At 39.9% G+C, this 17,374-nt stretch overlaps 1 protein-coding gene across 4 annotated transcripts in view; it reads left to right on the top strand.

Annotated features, from left to right (window-relative positions):
* Nucleotides 1–17,374, top strand: part of EEFSEC (eukaryotic elongation factor, selenocysteine-tRNA specific) — a 124,764-nt gene that overhangs the window by 74,713 nt on the left and 32,677 nt on the right. For 3 of the 4 annotated variants that reach the window (XM_053954005.1, XM_053954004.1, XM_053954007.1), the window contains one exon: nt 6,567–6,723. The exons of the other annotated variant lie outside the window; for it this stretch is intronic. In XM_053954005.1, the coding sequence (XP_053809980.1) occupies nt 6,567–6,723 (157 nt within the window). The remainder of the gene's footprint in view (nt 1–6,566; nt 6,724–17,374) is intronic. 4 annotated transcript variants of the gene reach the window in all.

The following is a 17,374-nucleotide window of genomic DNA, read 5'->3' on the forward strand; positions in this document are numbered from 1 at the left end:
CTTCTCCAGGAAGAGGAGCCATCTTCAGCTTGGCAGTCCTCTCTGAGCCACGCTTACAGAGCCAGGTCAAGACCTGTAAATACCATCCTATCTACAGAACAGCTTGTGGTTTGGTTTTGTTCTTGGATAGTAAGGATCACAGCATTTTTAATCTGTGTAGCAAGCCAGGGCTGGCTGGTCTGGAGATGGATGGATGTCTTGAGCTTCCACTTTCCCATATCTGTTAATGTTGCTTTTTCCACATAATGGGAATGCAGCATAGATTAATAAAAAATGAAATCATGACATGAACCAATTTCTTCTCACTTGGTAAAACTCATGTTTTCATTCAGACCATGTCAGGAATTCAGTGCCTGTGTTTATTTTGGGATTCAACCCTTCTAAGCTTTAAACAGAGATGAAGGAAACTTGCAGTATAAAGGTGCATAATGAATGAATAGTGCGCTGTTGAAATCCTGTATGTGCCTGGAGAATTCTGATGGGGGGTTGGAGAGCTTTTAGAACCTAGAGCAGTCTGGTTGTGCACCTCTCACTCATTGTCCTGATTCAGTACTCTACGCTCTTTTTTTTTTTTTCTGCCATACAAGGTTTTACCAGGTTCTAGTGGTGGCATAATGCTCAGCAAAAAGAAGGGGATTTTATGGCTGCTTGTTAAATGTTCCCAAACTCAATTGTCCCTTTCCTCAGAAAGGCAGAGAAAAGGAAAATGTTTTTTGGATATAAGAAACATAGGCTGGTGAGAGATGGGACAAACATCTGAAAACCAAGTTAATGGATATGTGGAGATGTTAATGTGATGGCTTCCATTAAAACAGCAGTAATGAGATGTGAAGCTGAAGGCTTCTAGTGCTGGAGGGACTTGCAGAAAGAAAAGTCTTCATGCTGCTGTAAGTAAACTCTTGAGGAAAAGCTGGCTGCCCAAATCATTCTTTCTCTGTACCAAGTTGTCCAGTTAGTCCTCAGTAACCAGCTGTAAGCTAGAAGTCTTCGTAGAGTCAAAAAAGGTGGAAACTTGGTCATTGGAGCAATCCTTTCAGTTCCTTTCTCCTTCACCCTTTTTGTGGCCTCATGTTACCATCATTTTCTCAATGCATAAAACTTTGTTTTAAAAGAGAACAGGAATTTGCAGCCTCAAAAATATTCCCATTTCTGACACAGAAATGGAAAGTGCTTGAAACTGTTTTCTAGAAATAAATGAGCTGTCACTGATCATGATGAAGATGTCTCAAGTGTACTTTTTCTGACGTACAAAAAAGTAATAAAAATGCTTTGTATTTTCAGTATTAGTCACAGGTTCTTTTTGTTCTTTTTTCTCTCCTGTTGTTTTTCTGCTTTAGTTTCAATGAACCTTTTTATCAGTTTGCAGAGAATAATCCTTAGACCTTTAAAAGAATTTCTTTTTAAACTCATGTAACTTTTTATTAAATCAGAAAAGGTTATCCCTTCTCTTTCTCTGTATCTTTTCTAGTATTTAATGTACAGTGCTTTTACTTTGTCTTAAGCCTTTCCTTATTGCCCTGCCATACTGGCACTTGGTTTCCTCATGTGTTTCTGTTCTGATCCACTTTTTTTCCCTACAGATACATTAAGAGTTATTTGCTCTCAAAATATGTGTAATGGATTGTTTGAGAGGATGTTCAGATGACAGTCATTTCTAAATTATCCTAAAAAGGAGGGTTGTTTAACAGGCTGGACAGTAGAACTTGCTGTCCTGCTCAAAGGGGCATCTTGGAGTTGTTTTTCCTTGGAGTTACTATGGCTTGCACTGAATTCCAGCACATAACGTGAACTGTGGTTTTGCAAACAGTCTAAGGCAGGGTAAGTACTGAAGAGATGAGGAGTGCAAGTTGGTTATTTTTTTATGCTAACTTCTTGGTTTCAGCACAAGGGTTATGTGCCAGAGATGCACATACTTCACCTACGGTTATAAAGCACTGTTTACTTTTTTTTTGTGCAAACACAAAAGCCAAGTGGGAAGGGATATTTCATAAACTCAGTGCTATTGTGTCCTCTGGTCTAAGCCATAAAACAAGAGTAACAGAGACATTCCCTTTGAACTTGAAATCCTTTTCTAAGCTGCTGATCTAACCTAAGGGAGAGGGGGAGACTATACCAGCCAGAAAATTTCTCTTCTGGGTGTTTTTCCCGTCCTGCCCCTTTTCTTTTTTAAATGTCTTTAAGTGAGTTTGATACTGCACCTCTGCCCATAAATTTAAAAAAATATTATCGTAATGTAGGTCAGTGAACTGAAACGCCACTGTACACCATGGGGGATTAAAGTCAGAGAGGCAGCCCTCTCCCACTCCTACTAGGTCATATGACAATATAAACAAGAAATGCAAGGAGCCTTCAGCTTTTTCTTGCCCTAATCCTTTGTTTATGCAGCACTTAAACTGACTTTTGGGGTCGTCTCTGTCTGGCATTAAAGCCCTAAAGCTTTTTGAAGTTTCCCTGAAGTTAATAAAATTAGTCTGCCCTCATTGCTAGGCCCCTTGCTGCTGCTTCAGAGCAGACTGCGGATCCCTTACTGTCTTTGTGGCATTTGGCTTTGTAAGTTCATAATATTTTATACCAAAAGAAAAAGTGTTTGAGAGAAAAGCAGAAAGCTCTCCCGAAAGGCTGTTCTGCTAATAGGCAAAGTGATTGCCATTGTAGATGTTCTGAGAACTCAAAGGGGATTAACTTAAAATCCTGTGATTGGAGGTAAATTGCTGGTAAAGTAATTGGAAGTGTTGAGTTTCAGTTAGAAAGAACAACATGCATTTCTCTCCCTTTTTACAAAGCAAAGCTAAACCAAAAATACAATTTTTCTTTTTCTTTTATTTTTTTCTAATGCGAACTTAAAATTGAGAAAATGAGCTTTCCTTCATAGCAATTCTCTGCTACACTCATTTATTTTAATGCAAAGACTGATCCAGTTATCTTAGTTCCTGGTAGGACAGGCATTCTCTAGTTATTTTGTCTTTGTCAGGGATAAATTGATGATAGGCTCACTGGAGGGCATGGATGGCACAGGATGGGGTGTGTAGTATTTAGTGTATGAGACAGAGACCTCGGGTCATAGAGGTTTTATTCCAAACAGCCAGTCAGGCAAGTCACTGATCACTTATTATCTCAGCACCACTAAAGTGGTTTTGTTTCTAATGGCCTGTAGAGATGCCCAAGGAGTCATGGTGATACTTACAGAACGTATTCATTGGTTAAAGAAGGGATTTTTTTTAAAAACAAGTTGAGTTAAGAACTGGCTGGATGGCCGGGTAGAGAGTGGTGGTGAATGGTGCTGCATCCAGCTGGCAGCCAGTCACCAGTGGTGCCCCTCAGGGGTCTCTGCTGGGGCCAGTTCTGTTTCATGTTTTTATTGATGACATGGACGAGGGGATTGAGTCTATCATTGGTAAATTTGCAGATGACACTAAGCTGAGAGAGTGTGTTGATCTGTTGGAAGGTAGGAGAGCTCTGCAGAGAGACCTGGAATGGTTGGATGGATGGGCAGAGTCCAATAAGATGAAGTTTAATAAATCCAAGTGCTGAGTGCTGCATTTTGGCCACAAAATAATCAATAATCCCCTGCAGCGCTACAGGCTTGGGATGGCATGGCTGGACAGTGCTCAGGCAGAAAAGGACCTGGGGGTACTGGTCAACAGCTGACTGAACATGAGGCAGCAGTGTGCCCTGCTGGCCAAGAAGCCATCCTGGCCTGTGTCAGGAATAGTGTGGCCAGCAGGAGCAGGGAGGTCATTCTTTCCCTGTACTCAGCCCTGGTGAGGGCACACCTCGAGTGCTGTGTCCAGTTCTGGCCCCTCAGTTTGGGAAGGACGTTGAGACGCTCGAGCGCATCCAGAGGAGGCAGCGAGGCTGGTGAGGGGCTGGGAACACAAACCCTGTGAGGAATGGCTGAGGGAGCTGGGGTTGTTCAGCCTGGAGAAAAGGAGACTCAGATGTGACCTTATCACTCTCTACAACTCCCTGAAAGGTGGCTGTGCTCAGGTGGGGTTGGTCTCTTTCTCCAGGCAGCAACTGACAGAACGAGAGGACACAGTCTCAGGCTGTGCCAAGAGAAATACAGGTTGGATATTAGGAAAAAGATTTTTACAGAAGGGTGATAAAGTACTGGAATGGTCTGCCTGGGGAGGTGGTGGAGTCACCATCCCTGGATGTGTTTAAAAAAGACTGGCTGTGGCACTCGGTACCATGGTTTAGTTGAGGTGATGTTAGGGCATGGCTTGGACTTGATCTTAGAGGTCTGTTCAAACTTGTGATTCTGTGACCATTAGAGTGAAAAGAATCATGCAGTTGTGCATTGGTTACTCTCCTATACTGAATGTACAAGAGCAAGACCCTAAAAAGCACTTTTCTTTATAAAAGATAAGGGTTTTTTAATTCAAAGGCTTAGTGAGTGTGGCATAACTAAATGCTGATAGATTTTGTTTCTGTTCTAACACTCAGTTAAAGGTTATCATTGCTGGTTTACTGTAAGGTACTTGATGCCTGTAACACTTGTTCACAGAAGTCACTGGAGTATTTTCTGACAGCCTTGCTGGGGAGGCTCTAAACTGAGCCATGCTAGCCTAGTATGATTGCTCATCCTGTAATTCCATTTTTAATTAAGTTAAAGATAACTTTGAAGTGCTCTTGGAAAAATAAAAGATGTTTAGAAAGACGTTGGCCTTTAAAGTTGGCTTCCTGAGCCATTTGAGGGATAACTGCAAAAATAATAGATATATTAGAGATCCTCCCTGGAGCATATTGTACCATCTATATTTCAAACACAGGGCCAGCAGTGGACAAGAGGGATGAACAGTTTTGAAATTTTTGTTTTAGGAATAAAAGATTTATAGGATGAAGTAACATTTTAATTTCTTCAGCCACTGTAACTGGAAAAAAAATAGGTTTTGAGAATATGAGTGCTTCTTCAGGTTGGAATTAACAGCTTCTTTTTCTTCTAGTCTAGCCAAAGAAAGGCAAGGGTGCCTGAAAGCTTATCTCCCCTCTCAACTTCCACCTATTATCAGGGGCTCTAGGAAAAGACATGATTGAATTTTGCATTTAAGCCAGAATATTGCCAAGCAGTGATACTGCTATCAAGCTATTTTGAAGCAGTGAGAGAGGACAGACACAACAAAAAAACATAAATGTGTCTTTTTGGGGAAAGATGAGGAGTTTGGGCAGTGAGTGTTGTTGAGGCATCTGAGTGTTTCTGCCTACAGCTTTGGCTGCACCCAGAGCAAAGCTGCCTGTCCTGTTGTCATTTCCACGTGACAGAAACAAGAAGGGCTGTAGATATTTCTCATCCTGTACCTGGTCTGGGACAGGGAGAGGTCCTGCCAGTGCTCTCTAATACCCCACAGCCCTTTCAAGACTGTTCATAGCCAAGCAAGTAAGTTCTGTTTAAAATAAAACAAAAATGAAATTTCTGATGCTAGATTTACTGCCATACTGAAAATTGCATTAAAATGGAGGGATATATATGTAACAAAGTAATAACAATCCTGGGGATTTGAGTCTGTATATGCATTATAGTTTATGGAGGAGGCTTCAGGGAAGGACAGTTGCTTAATAAACCGTCAAGATTTTGAGTCATCAATATTTTGAGTTCATTTAAACTGAATAAAGGGGAGTGTTCAGAACTGATTGCAATTCTTTACTGTTCTAAGTCACTTTGGTCTTTGCAACCCTTAGGTGTAGCTAAAAATGGTTCCTGACATGTGAAGAAGAGCTGCAACGTTTACCACAAAAAATAATCGTGGAAAGATTGAAGTAATATCCTTATATTTATTCTGATAAATAAATGTTCTTTCTGCATCTACAAGGTAGAGTAACTGCAGGCATTGGGTGTACAAGGATATTCACACCTACAGGATTAGGCTCACTTGACTGCACCTTATACTTTGTAATGCCTAAGGGAGGGTTGTTTATCTTGCCTTACCCACCAACCTCACTGCCTCTTGTTCCTGATAGCTTAATTAACAATTCAACTTGGAATGGTTCTTCCCACTGGGTTACAAACCTTGAAATTAAAATTGGATACAGTGGTCATAAGGCTCTTGGTTTAACAAATCAATATGTATGTAAAGGTGAGTATTTAAAAGGCTCTATTTAGAAGCTATGTCATTTCTTTGGAAGTGGAGCTGTTGGAACGCAGGTCTGGAGCTAAGAGAAAGAATGTTTATGTAGGTGATAATGTACTTAGCTGTAGAATAAATAATGGAATAAACTTTTTGTCAGCATAGGTACTTCAGTGACTTTCATGGAAAGGTTTCAAGGCAGAAAAAAGATTTTAATTAACTGGTCTTTACAGCATGTTCTGATGTAGGTTTTATTGTTCTTATATTTTGATAAGGGGAGTAGAAACAGAAATGTTTTAGTTCATAAAATCTTCTATGGTTTTAGACACAAATTATCTTAAACTCAGCAGTTTAGATCACTCACCCAGAGTTTTGCTCATTTGGGGGTAAATGGTTTGTCAAAGGTGGAATGGTAGAAGTTGCCAAACTTAGCAGGTAACACGGATAATTTCTTGTCACTTTAGCTTGTAGAGTTATGAATACTTTTTTTTTTTTTTGCAGGTGATGGATGATTACAGTGTGATTGGTCGTTCATTGTTTAAAAAGGAAACAAACATCCAGATTTTTGTGGGTCTGAAAGTGAAACTGTCTACAGGAGAAGATGGAATAATAGATGGTGGTTTTGGGCAAAGTGGTAAATTTAAAATACGAATTCCAGGTAGGTGCTTAGCAGTTAACAAATATTAATCTATGTCCAGTGTAGAGGATCTTTCCATATTGCAAGGTGAAGTGCTGCCAATAATCTCCTGAAGTTTCGAAATCAGCTCATATCCAGTTGGAGCAGTAATCTGGTGGGGACTGTACCTCTTCTAATTACATGATGGTGGCTGTGACTTAGTGTGACACTGAATGGCCTGAAACCACATCCTCTGTGTCAAAAAACTCAGGTCTCAAAATGACTTCTTGCTGAGTGGCCCTAACACAGAAATCATGCTGTGCCCAGAGAGGTTTGTGGTAATCTCTCCTCTCTTAATGTATGTATGATTTGCAGCAGAGCCCTACTGAACAAATAAAAGAAAGCAAACCTGCAATCATTTTTACCTGTAGCTGCTTATTAAATACAGTATATTGGATGCAAGTTCCTTAAATTGGCTCTGTTCTGCATGTTATTACCTAACTTGCCTTCAAGCAAAAACTGCTTGATAGATGGGGTTTTGAACATCTTGAGAGTTTTTTTATTGCTTGTGTCTCCTGGTTTTATAATATTATATATGGCTTTATTTTTCATCCTTGGTGAATTACAGGAAGGAATTATGCCTCCTTAGGTTAGAGCGTGGGAAATTATGGGTGCTGGCGTTTATAAGTGTCATTTACTGGGGGTATTCTTCCTCCTTCTTTTAAGGCAGGAGAATAGTTCTGAGACTTTTCAAAAGGCAGTAATAGGTATTGCATTTAACTCAGATTGCAGGAGAAGATTTTAAGGATACCAGGCAGTACTTTTGTATTCCTGTTTTGTCTTCAGCCCATTTGTCACTAGTTAATCCCCCACCCTCTTAGGGAGATGAGGAAGATTACTTCTGTTGAACAAGCAGAGAGAAGAAATTACAGTGTTCTATGGCACCAAACAGTCAACATAGCCATTGATCTTCAGTGAAAGATGAAGTTTCCTGATTCCTTGTAGAAGATGGACTGTCCATTTAGAGTGTGATGCAACTGCTCTAATTTTGACCCTCTGCAAGTTTCCTTTCTACTTCCTATTACAGGATAAGAATTTCTGACTATATAAAATATCCCATGTGTCCTATCCTACCTGTACTTCTAGTTTTGTAACCAAATGCCAGATTTTGCAAATAGGTCTGACAGCCTAATCAGCAAGCACACTTCACATTTAAAGAAAAAGGTTGCACCAGATAATGTTTTTGCTTTTTGTTTTCTGGTATAGAAAAGATTTGGGGGATTCACTGAGGTACCTTTAGGTAGGCCATGAAATGATGCATAGACGACCGTAGAGCTGAAAAGCTGAAAATCAAGATGGTGTCTTGCTTAAAAATGTAATTATGTAATGTTCTTAGTAACTTTTCTCTCCCAGAGGCAAAAATCTGAATCTGATAAATAGAAAGAGGAGGATGGCATTTAATTGTCATTTCTGCTTTTTTGGATGGAGGAAATGGTTCTTCCTGGGACAGAGAAAGACCTTATAAGGAGTCTCTGGCACCCTTGTGGATTTAAGCAGGAACTGTAATTGTGAACCAGCAGTTACATTAAGAAAATTGTATATAGATTTAGATAATGGCATTTTGCGCTATCCATTAAGTTAGTGGGAAGCAATGATACCTTTCACCAAGGTGTTCATTATCTAATCTTGGTTACACTCATCAGATGTTTAACAGCAGACCTTGAAACAGAGGACCCTTTATGGTTTGTTCTTTCAATGAGAAAAATATGTGGCAGAATGCTAGAATTTAATACCTCTCTAAGGTAGGCAGAATAATACAACTTAGTTTGCTTTGCTTTAGTCTGGGTCAAACTTGGGTGCTCTTGTTGTGTGGAAAGAAAAGGCAGTAAGTTAAGTCAGGTTGAGGGTATCAAAAGCACAGAATTTGAAAGAGCCTAAAAACCTGTCTCTTTAAGAGTTCCAAAGATTCGTGTGTAGGGGGAGGGCCATTGCTGTGATACTGCTTGAGTCAACTGCAGTTCACATTCCTTTGTTAGATCAGTGTTGCTTTTTTAATGTGTCTGCACCCTGTTTGTGAGTTGGTTTTTTTTTTTTTTTTTAATTTAACTGACTTCTCTCTCCCTTACCCCCACCCAATTCTTAATCTTTGTCTCCTCTCATACAGTCTCTTTCATGCTTTTTTGGGTAGACCTTTTTTAAAATTTTTGTAAAGTCATTTTTCTGTGATTCCTTCAGAAATGTATCAAGAAATGAGAGGGAAGGAAAGGAAATGTCCAGTTTGAAAACTGCCTTGTATTGCCTCAGCCTGGCAGTCCATCAGTCCTTGCATATTTAAAACCAATCAAGCCCTAGAACTGAGTTAGCATGTTCAGCTAGTTGACCTGATGATAGCTGGTGGCTGGTTTTAGAAACACACCTCTCCATGGCAGCAGAATTCAAGGAGATGTGTCAGAGATTTGTGTCCTGACTACTAAAGGTAATATTAGACCATGGCACATCTGAGGATGCTGCATGGTCCCACTGGTACCAACAGCACCTGCTCACATGAGCAAGTGTTGGGCTCCCCAAGTGTTCTTCTGTACTCTCTTGGAAATGGCTTGTGCTTGCTATAGATCGGCCTGGGAGCTTTGTCTTATGTCATCTGTGGGCTGAAACTTGGCAGACCTCGGCTGGGAATGGCAGAAAGTGGATCTGTTTCTTACTCTGGCGCTGAGTAAGAAACTGCTCTGTGCACTGCTTGTGTGCAGCAATAAGTCAGATACTTCTCTCTGCTCTTCTGCTTTGTGGAACGGGGATAATTACTATCCATTCTAGAAAAAAAACCCAAAATCATGGAATTCCTGATTTAGATTTATTCCAGGCTTAGAACATTAATATTTCTTGAAAAGACATAATTATCTTTCTTTAGAGTACAAAAAGCACATCCAGAGTACAGCATGCAATTGGAAGTTCCTCAGTTGCTGAAAGATGTCAGTACTTTGGAAGAAGTTCAGGGAAGAGCAGCAAGAATGCTGAGAGGCTGAAGGGATTGATTTATGAGGGAAAGAAGATGAAAAGAAATGCATGAAACTTGGCTAAACAATGTCTAAGTGGGAGATACTATTATCCACAAGTATTTGAAGAACATAATGAGAAGAATCCCTTAGGGTGGTCCAGGGAGGTGGAAGCAAAGCTTAATAACATGAAATAAAGCAAAGTGTAACTTGACTATTGAGAGATGTTATTTAGCAGAGATGTCTTGCACTGCCAGATCATCTTTGCAGATGAAGATGTATTCCAGTTTGACAATATTTATGTGTAGTTTGCCTGGATGTTTGCTAGTGCAGGGTAAAACAGGCAGGTAGTAGGATGGTGGGTGGAAGTACAATTTATTTTTCAGTTCACTTCTTTTTTTTTGTGTCCAGGCATGCTTTTACTGCTTGAATGACAAGGTATAACCTTTCTAGAATGTTTGCAGCAGCATCTAAAAGAAAAAAAAAAGTATTTGCTGGCAGATCTGCTCTTCTGTAGGGCTGAGTTGTGGAGCTGCTTGTGCTTTAACTAAAGGCAAAGTTTCAGGGCCAGTTAATTGACAGGATGACACTTCCTTTCCAGACTGGTTGCATGATCAAATGCATAAAAAGGGGGACATAATCTCTAAACTCACAAGAGAGTTTTGTGCAGTTTAACAAGCTGCTTAAAAAGCAAACAGGGTTTGAAAGGCAGTTTAAACTACACTGCTTTTAAAGTTATGCTTTGTGGGATGAGGGAGCGAGCTACTGATGGGGCACTGCTTGCTGAGGTGGGTGATACGTGGCAGCTGTTCTAGTTGTAAATGGAACACTGTACAGGGTAAATGAGTGAGAAGTATTGTTCAAGAACAAGTTTGGGGAGGCAAGAACTGTATGTTTAAGTGTCTTATTCTGAAGAAGATAAAAGCTAACAATGGCAGTCTTTGGAAAATGCTTATTTCAACATACCTTGCACCAAGGAATGTTGTGCCAGTTGATAAGACATTTAGAGGAAAGTTCAGCAAATCATTTGAATAACCTAGTGCTAATTGTGGATTTTATTTAACTGTCTCTCACCCAAGAACTGACCCTGTAAAACTGTGCTTGCTTTGCAAAATCATGATCTGTTGCTGTGTGTCTTGACATCTTCTAAAAGATTGACTTTAGATATGCCCATTTCTTTGGTTGTGGCTCATTGCATTTGTCATGTGCTTGATTATTGTAAAACGTAGCAACTTTTTCAATCTAATTGGAGCATGTGTGATATCTCAGGCATGGTTCACTTTCCTTTCTGTCTAATTTCTAGTGAAGTGTTCATCCTTTCTGAGGCATTGCAATGTGTCTGCCGTTCTCCACTTTTTGACTAAAAATTGCTGTACATGACTTAGATTTACCTTATTTCTTAATGTGAAAGAAGCAGTGCATATCTAACACTCCTAAGAGCTGAACACATTTCTGAATTGAGCAAATTTAAATGTAAAAAAAGACTCTTTTCATAAGAAGAGATAAAAATAAGAATATTGGAGTACAAGCTTTGTGGCTTCTCGGTTCTTTTTAGCCATACAGGATAACAGGAGTTTTACGTTTCTTAAAAGAGGTGAAAACAAACTGGTTTATGACTTAGTCTTTTGTTGCCAGTAACTTTTTGCCTTGCACTTGAGAGAACAAGTCCATTTCACTGTTTCCACTGCTTGTCAGGGTAAGAGGGATTCTGAAGCAACAGCAAAGATCTTCTCCCTCACCCAGGACACAGCACCTCTGGGATCCTGCAGTGTTGGTATAACGTGACATAAAGTGGTCAGAATTCAGCAAAGTGTCTTATTCTTGAGAATTCCTTGTATTCTTACATGTGAAATTAAGGGTAGAAATACAGAGGCATATTGTGGATTTGTGCATCTTTGGTGTTTTGATATTTTGCTGCTTTTTTCATTGGATGAGATCCCCCACTGGCTTGCAAAGTACTTAATGACCTAGTGGGAGAGCTGTGATGTAAGAGCTGCACATGAACAGCACTACTCTGTATGATTTCAATTCCAGTTAAAAACAGAGTTTAAAAGTGCAATTCATTTTTTTCAGTATTTTTAAGGATTCTACCTAAACAAGGAAGTTGACTAGAGATTAAATAGCATGAGGGAAATTAAAGTTATGTGAAGATTGAAAAATACAACAGTAAAATAATTAGTGTATCACATTGCCTTCTGTAACCTCCTCCTTAAGAGCTATCTTAATTGCATTCTTTTTTGATATTTGATTTTTTTCATTACTATTGAAGGCATATGCTACTTCGTTCAGGTAGGTCGCAACACTCCAAGGTGGCTGGCATTTGTGGAATATTACATTCAGGGGTTTGGGTTTTTCTTAACAATTGTAGGAGACAAGCTTTAAATGGTTGACTGTAGTTAATGCCATATTCCCAGCTCTGTGATTTGGAGGACACTCCTTACTGACATCAGTAGGAATGGGGCAGCCTAAACCTTTTCATTGCACTGAGAATAATTAAACATCCTGTCACTAAGCAGCATACCTTTTTGGTGGGAGATCTTGACATTTTGAATTCTTTGTGTTGCATTAGAATAGGATAGTCTTCTTTTAGGCCAAATGGAATTTAATGGCACATTTAATGTCCCTGCTTTCCCAGCCTGGCTTCTGTTTTAATAAAAGAAAATAAAAAAATGTTGGCTGCAAGGGTCTGGTGGGTTGCCATCCCTGTCAATATCAGGTGAGGCTGAGCAGGATTTCAGTCAAGAGGAAAAACAAAAGCCCAAGGGCAAAGAAATCTGTGTAGCTGTGTTTTATTTAAAAGCTGGAGATTAGCTCTGCTTGTTCTTTCACAGTCTCTTTTCCCCTACCCTCTAAACCAAACAAAACCCAAAATCCTTAAGGGGTACTTCAGGCATAAATCTCCTTCTCTCCTTTTTGTGAAAGTTGGCTGGTGTAGTATGGACAGAGGCTGGGAGATGATTGTTGCCAGAGAGGCATCACTTCCTTGTATGATCCCCTCTTGAGCAGATTAAACTGTAGTGATGTGGAAGTCCTGGTGACCACATAGGAGCTAGGAATTTGTACTGCATTTACACAAAAAGGTTGACCTGAAGGAATCAAGCCTACTTGTGTGTGGTGACATCATGTGAGCCCATATTGACCCTTGTAGCTGAATAACCAGATTTATCGACCTTTGATTCCACAAGAACACTCTTAAGTCCAAATTTGTGTACATTACTTCTGAATGAAAACAGAAGTCAAGGAAATAACTTCCTAACTGCTTGTCTACCTCATTCATTATAGGATTGGGAGACCCTGGTCTTGTCTGCAATGACAGAATTGCAGGATGGAATCTCTGAACTGAGAGCTCTGAAGGGGGAATCTGTGGATAGTAAGATTGGTTTCACAGGCAGCAGGTCATGGCACACTAGAGCAGGTGCTGCTCCCAGAGCAGGTTATGACTCTTTGGATTTGAAGTTTCCATTGGAGTATCTCTCCAGCAGGTTATTTTTCTGAGATCAAGCAGATATGGACTACAGAATTATCAGGCATCAGGTGATGTAGCAGCATTTGAGTGTGTCTGCAAGAAAAAAGTCCAGCTGCTCTGAAAGCCTTGTGTTGGGTGCAGTATGGGTCACACAGCGATCCTCGTGGTCATTGAAAAGAGTGAGAGGGAGCCTTTTATTTTACTGCCACCCCTCCCTTTCTATTCCTGTGCAAGAGGAGCTTAAAGGAAGTGTCACTAGTGCAACAGAAGGAACATTGCTGGTTCTGCCCCACATGATGTAACTGCAGTGTTTCTTTCCTACAGCCCACATCAAACCAGTGACCATCACACTCCCCTCGAGGGCAGGGCTATTGAGTGGCCTTCAGGAAGGAGTCCTGTTGCTCTCGGACCAACCCTGCTGTGGCAGTAAAGAGCAGTGTGTACTGAGCCCTTTCTGCTTCCCTGAGTAGCAAAGCACCTCACACTTCCACAAGCGTGAGCTCAGCCCCAAAGCAAACTGAGCTTTCACTCTGGGCTTTGCTGCCTCTCGGGTTGGTGTTCAGTTTATTTCTGCACGACTCAGTAGAGCATGTTTTTCTGAACTTACTGTTTGTATGTGGAAAGCAGTAAGATGTAGGTGCAGCCTCAATCTATATAGACAATTACCTTGAAAAGACAAGGTGGTGAAGTTAAGGGGTTTGAACTTCAGCTATAAAAAATAATATTCTAATTAGCTCTCCATTGTGAGATGCATTATGATACCAGGTCTAATTCAGTGATTGCATTCCCCACGTTGACATGCACAAGGAAAACTTTGCTGGTTTTGGTGATGCTTTGTAATTGACCTGTTGTCCTGTACTGTGGGATTTTTTTCCTCCATGGTGAGTAATCAACTCTTTTATTTTTTGCATTTCACTGGAGTCCTGCTTTAAATATGAAATTAATTATTTGTGCTATTTATGGAAAAAAAATTCCTATTACAAAAATAAAAAGAATTCCAACAGATGGCATTTGTTTGACTATAGGGTATCTTATACAGATTCTACCACTTGGGGAAGAAAAAAAAATACACAACCCACAACCAAAAGAAACCCCACTTAGTAATCACTTGCATACATTTTCTTTTCTTTATACTTGCTTCCAATCTCCATTGAGCCTCCCTTCCCTTTGGCTAAGTTTTTGCTAATGCTCTCACCTCTCTCCTATTTTCTTTTGTTCTTTATTTATCTGCTACTGCATCCCCTGCCCATCTTTCTTGGTCCTTGAAGTTGGATGCCAGTGACAGCTTGGTTTGCTCTCAAATATTTCTACCAGCATTTTTAGGCTTCTGTAGGGATGTGCAAGGTAGAGGTGATTTTTTCTGACGTGTGGATGTTCTAGTGCTGCAATATTGTGAGCTCTTGAAAGGAAGAGCTGAAGGGAAAATCCAGTCTAGCTCTGTGCCTGAGATTGCCCTCTGCAGATAGAGGCCATTGGGAATTTAGCTGCCAAAATAGTCTGCTCCAAGTGCATTCTAATTAAGTTTCCTTTTTTGCCTCCAAGAACAGCAACTGCTCTACTAGTTATCCTGAAGTTAAGTTTCAAATCCCTGTAACAAAATAGAAAGATGCTATAATAGAATTTATTTATCTTAATTTGAGGATAAAATCAGGATCTGATAGTGTGGGAAGAGCTTGGGAGACGACTATGGGTTTTTACAAGTATTTTTGAAACTGAGCAGTTGTTGTTTCAATTGGCAGTGACATTGCTAGTCAGCTGTCCAAAGTACTCATGATAGTAAGCCCCCAAAGAATGATTTTCTTTTTATTAAAAGAAAAAAAAATCTGTAAAGATTGTTTCTTTTCTTAGATAAACTCAGGTTATATATAAGATTCTCCTAAGCCACAAGAGCTAGATACATAAATTAAACAAACTGAGATTTGCACTCAGTTGCATGTTTTTAGGATCTGGGATTTCAAAAGAGGTGCACTTATCTTGAGATTTGTGGTAAAACTGAGAGCTGGAAGTGCTGCTCTGTATAATAACCTTACTTCTGTGTAGAGTCTCTTGTGGTCGTAAGTCTTTCCAGTTAATCCAGGCTTTGTTATTTTGGGGGAATGTAGTTATTGTGGAAAGTTGCATTCCCTGGGAGAAAATAAGCATCTTGCACATTTAGGGCTGTTCCTTTGCTGAATGCTGAATAATTGTAACAGCAGCTGTAAGCTCTTGGAGCCCATTGCCCAGTCCAGCTCCCTGGCAGGGCATGTCTGCAGTGGATGTGGCCAAACAAGCTGCTCCATTTGCCTGTATTTCTTGTGTACTTGTATTTGCCATCACATCACCCTTAACCTCCTTGGGCACCATTTCCAAATTGTCTAATAGCTCTTGGCTCCATGCTGCTGTTACGTAAACTGCCTGTTGGGCTGTCATGAGTCTTGCTTCACCTGCTTAGGAAATCATTTGTTCAATGGGCTCCTTTACTGAAGGTTATCCTTTTGAAAAAAAAAGGAGGAAAAATATCCAGTATGTGGGTGGGAGGCAAAATTAAATATTCAAAATGAGGAACGGAATAAGTTTGTTTTCCCTATAAAAGCAATCCTACCCTGTTTTGCATATGTGATGGTTCCATAAACACACAGCTGCAGAATATAACCATATTCAGGTTTTAAAATTTCTGCTGCATTTTTATTTTGGATATTTTTCATTTTTGAGTGGAGATGCCTTGCACAGTCACTATAACCCAGATATTTTGTTCCTTACAGACCAAATTCTTCATTTACTTTTGGCTCCACTGGGTTTATGCTGCTGAAGTTGCAAACAGTTTGGATTAGAACATGGCATGGAACAACACGATTGCTCTTACTTTCATGACATGGTACAGAAGTTTAATGTACCACACATCCTGCAAACAAGAGCAGGATGCATGTGCTACCTTCTGTCTGGTTTTTTGTTGTTGTCCTTTTTAGGTGTTTCATTTTGCAAATTCAGTACACGCTGTCATTTCAAATGTGAAAAGTTTTTTTTTTCTTGAAAAAGAATGTAACTAACAGTGGGTTTTATTATGTGTCTATGCAGTTTGGCTGAGCAACCATAGAGCATCAAAAATAATAATTTGGTAATATCCTGTATCTTCTAGAACAAATGAGAATTTTTTTTTTCTTTAACTTAGTTCTCATATAATTGCCCTTTGCAAGTTTGGGATGCTTCAGTGAGTGCCTTGGAAAAGTATACAGAAAGAACAAAATACAGTTTCTTCTGAAGAGTTACAAAATGTCATTAAAATGTCTGTTGGTTTACTGCTGCTCAGTTAAGCATTGTCCTTTGGGAAGAAGGGCCCTTTTTCTTGCTGAAGGCTTAGCTGGTGTCAGTACAGCAAAATGTGAGGAATTCAGGTACATGACCAGGCTGCCCAAATATGGTACTTTTTAAAGTGATCCTTAAATTCTCCAAAAAAATATGCAGGGGATGTTTTAGGTGGAGTTTTACTTTGAAGGGTTATGTTTTTGGTGAGAGATGACTGAAGTAACTCTTTAGACAGGTGGACCAAAGGTTTCAGGATGAGCAGGTCAGGAGGAACTTGCTCTGTCCTATTTGTAGTGGGTAGCTTTCTCCAAGAACCCACTTCTTTAGGTAGAGAAAGGAAGATGAAGCCATGAATCCAAATTCTGTGTTCCCAGGTCTGTAGTTTATTTATACAATACCAAAGAAGGAATTATTTCATTCATCTTTATTTCTTCTTTCTTGTGTGCAAAACGGGATGCTAGTTTATGGATGTTACAGTTCTCACTCACAGCTCTGTAGTATTTGGGTGGAAAATACTTAAGTTACCAACCTTTATGTAACTTTGATCTTCTTAAGTCTCCACAAGGGTCACTCATGCATTCAGGTTGCCTCCTTGCCATGAAATTTCTCTCCCTTTCTGTAAACTGTTTGTGCTCGTTTACTTGATTTTGATCGTTCATCCCCTGGGCCTTTCACCTTCCCTTTCCACCAGTGTTTGTTCTGATAGCTTTTTGAAGTCTGAGTAAAAACATACACCACGGGGGCTTCCTGGAGGCATAGAGCTTTGTGGTTTGCAAATTGTAGAGTATTTGAAGTATTGACTCACAACAGTGGCCAGTGCACAGTGTATGAGAACTGTTGTGTGACAAGGACGTTAACCTTGAGAGCCTGATCCATGTTTTGAGTTTGGGGACAAAAAAAATAGTTGTTCTTAATAGTGTGCATTGATTTCAAGGAAGTCTGTGTGAAGGAG

Source organism: Vidua chalybeata, chromosome 12, assembly GCF_026979565.1.
Source record: "Vidua chalybeata isolate OUT-0048 chromosome 12, bVidCha1 merged haplotype, whole genome shotgun sequence".
NCBI lineage: Eukaryota > Metazoa > Chordata > Aves > Passeriformes > Viduidae > Vidua > Vidua chalybeata.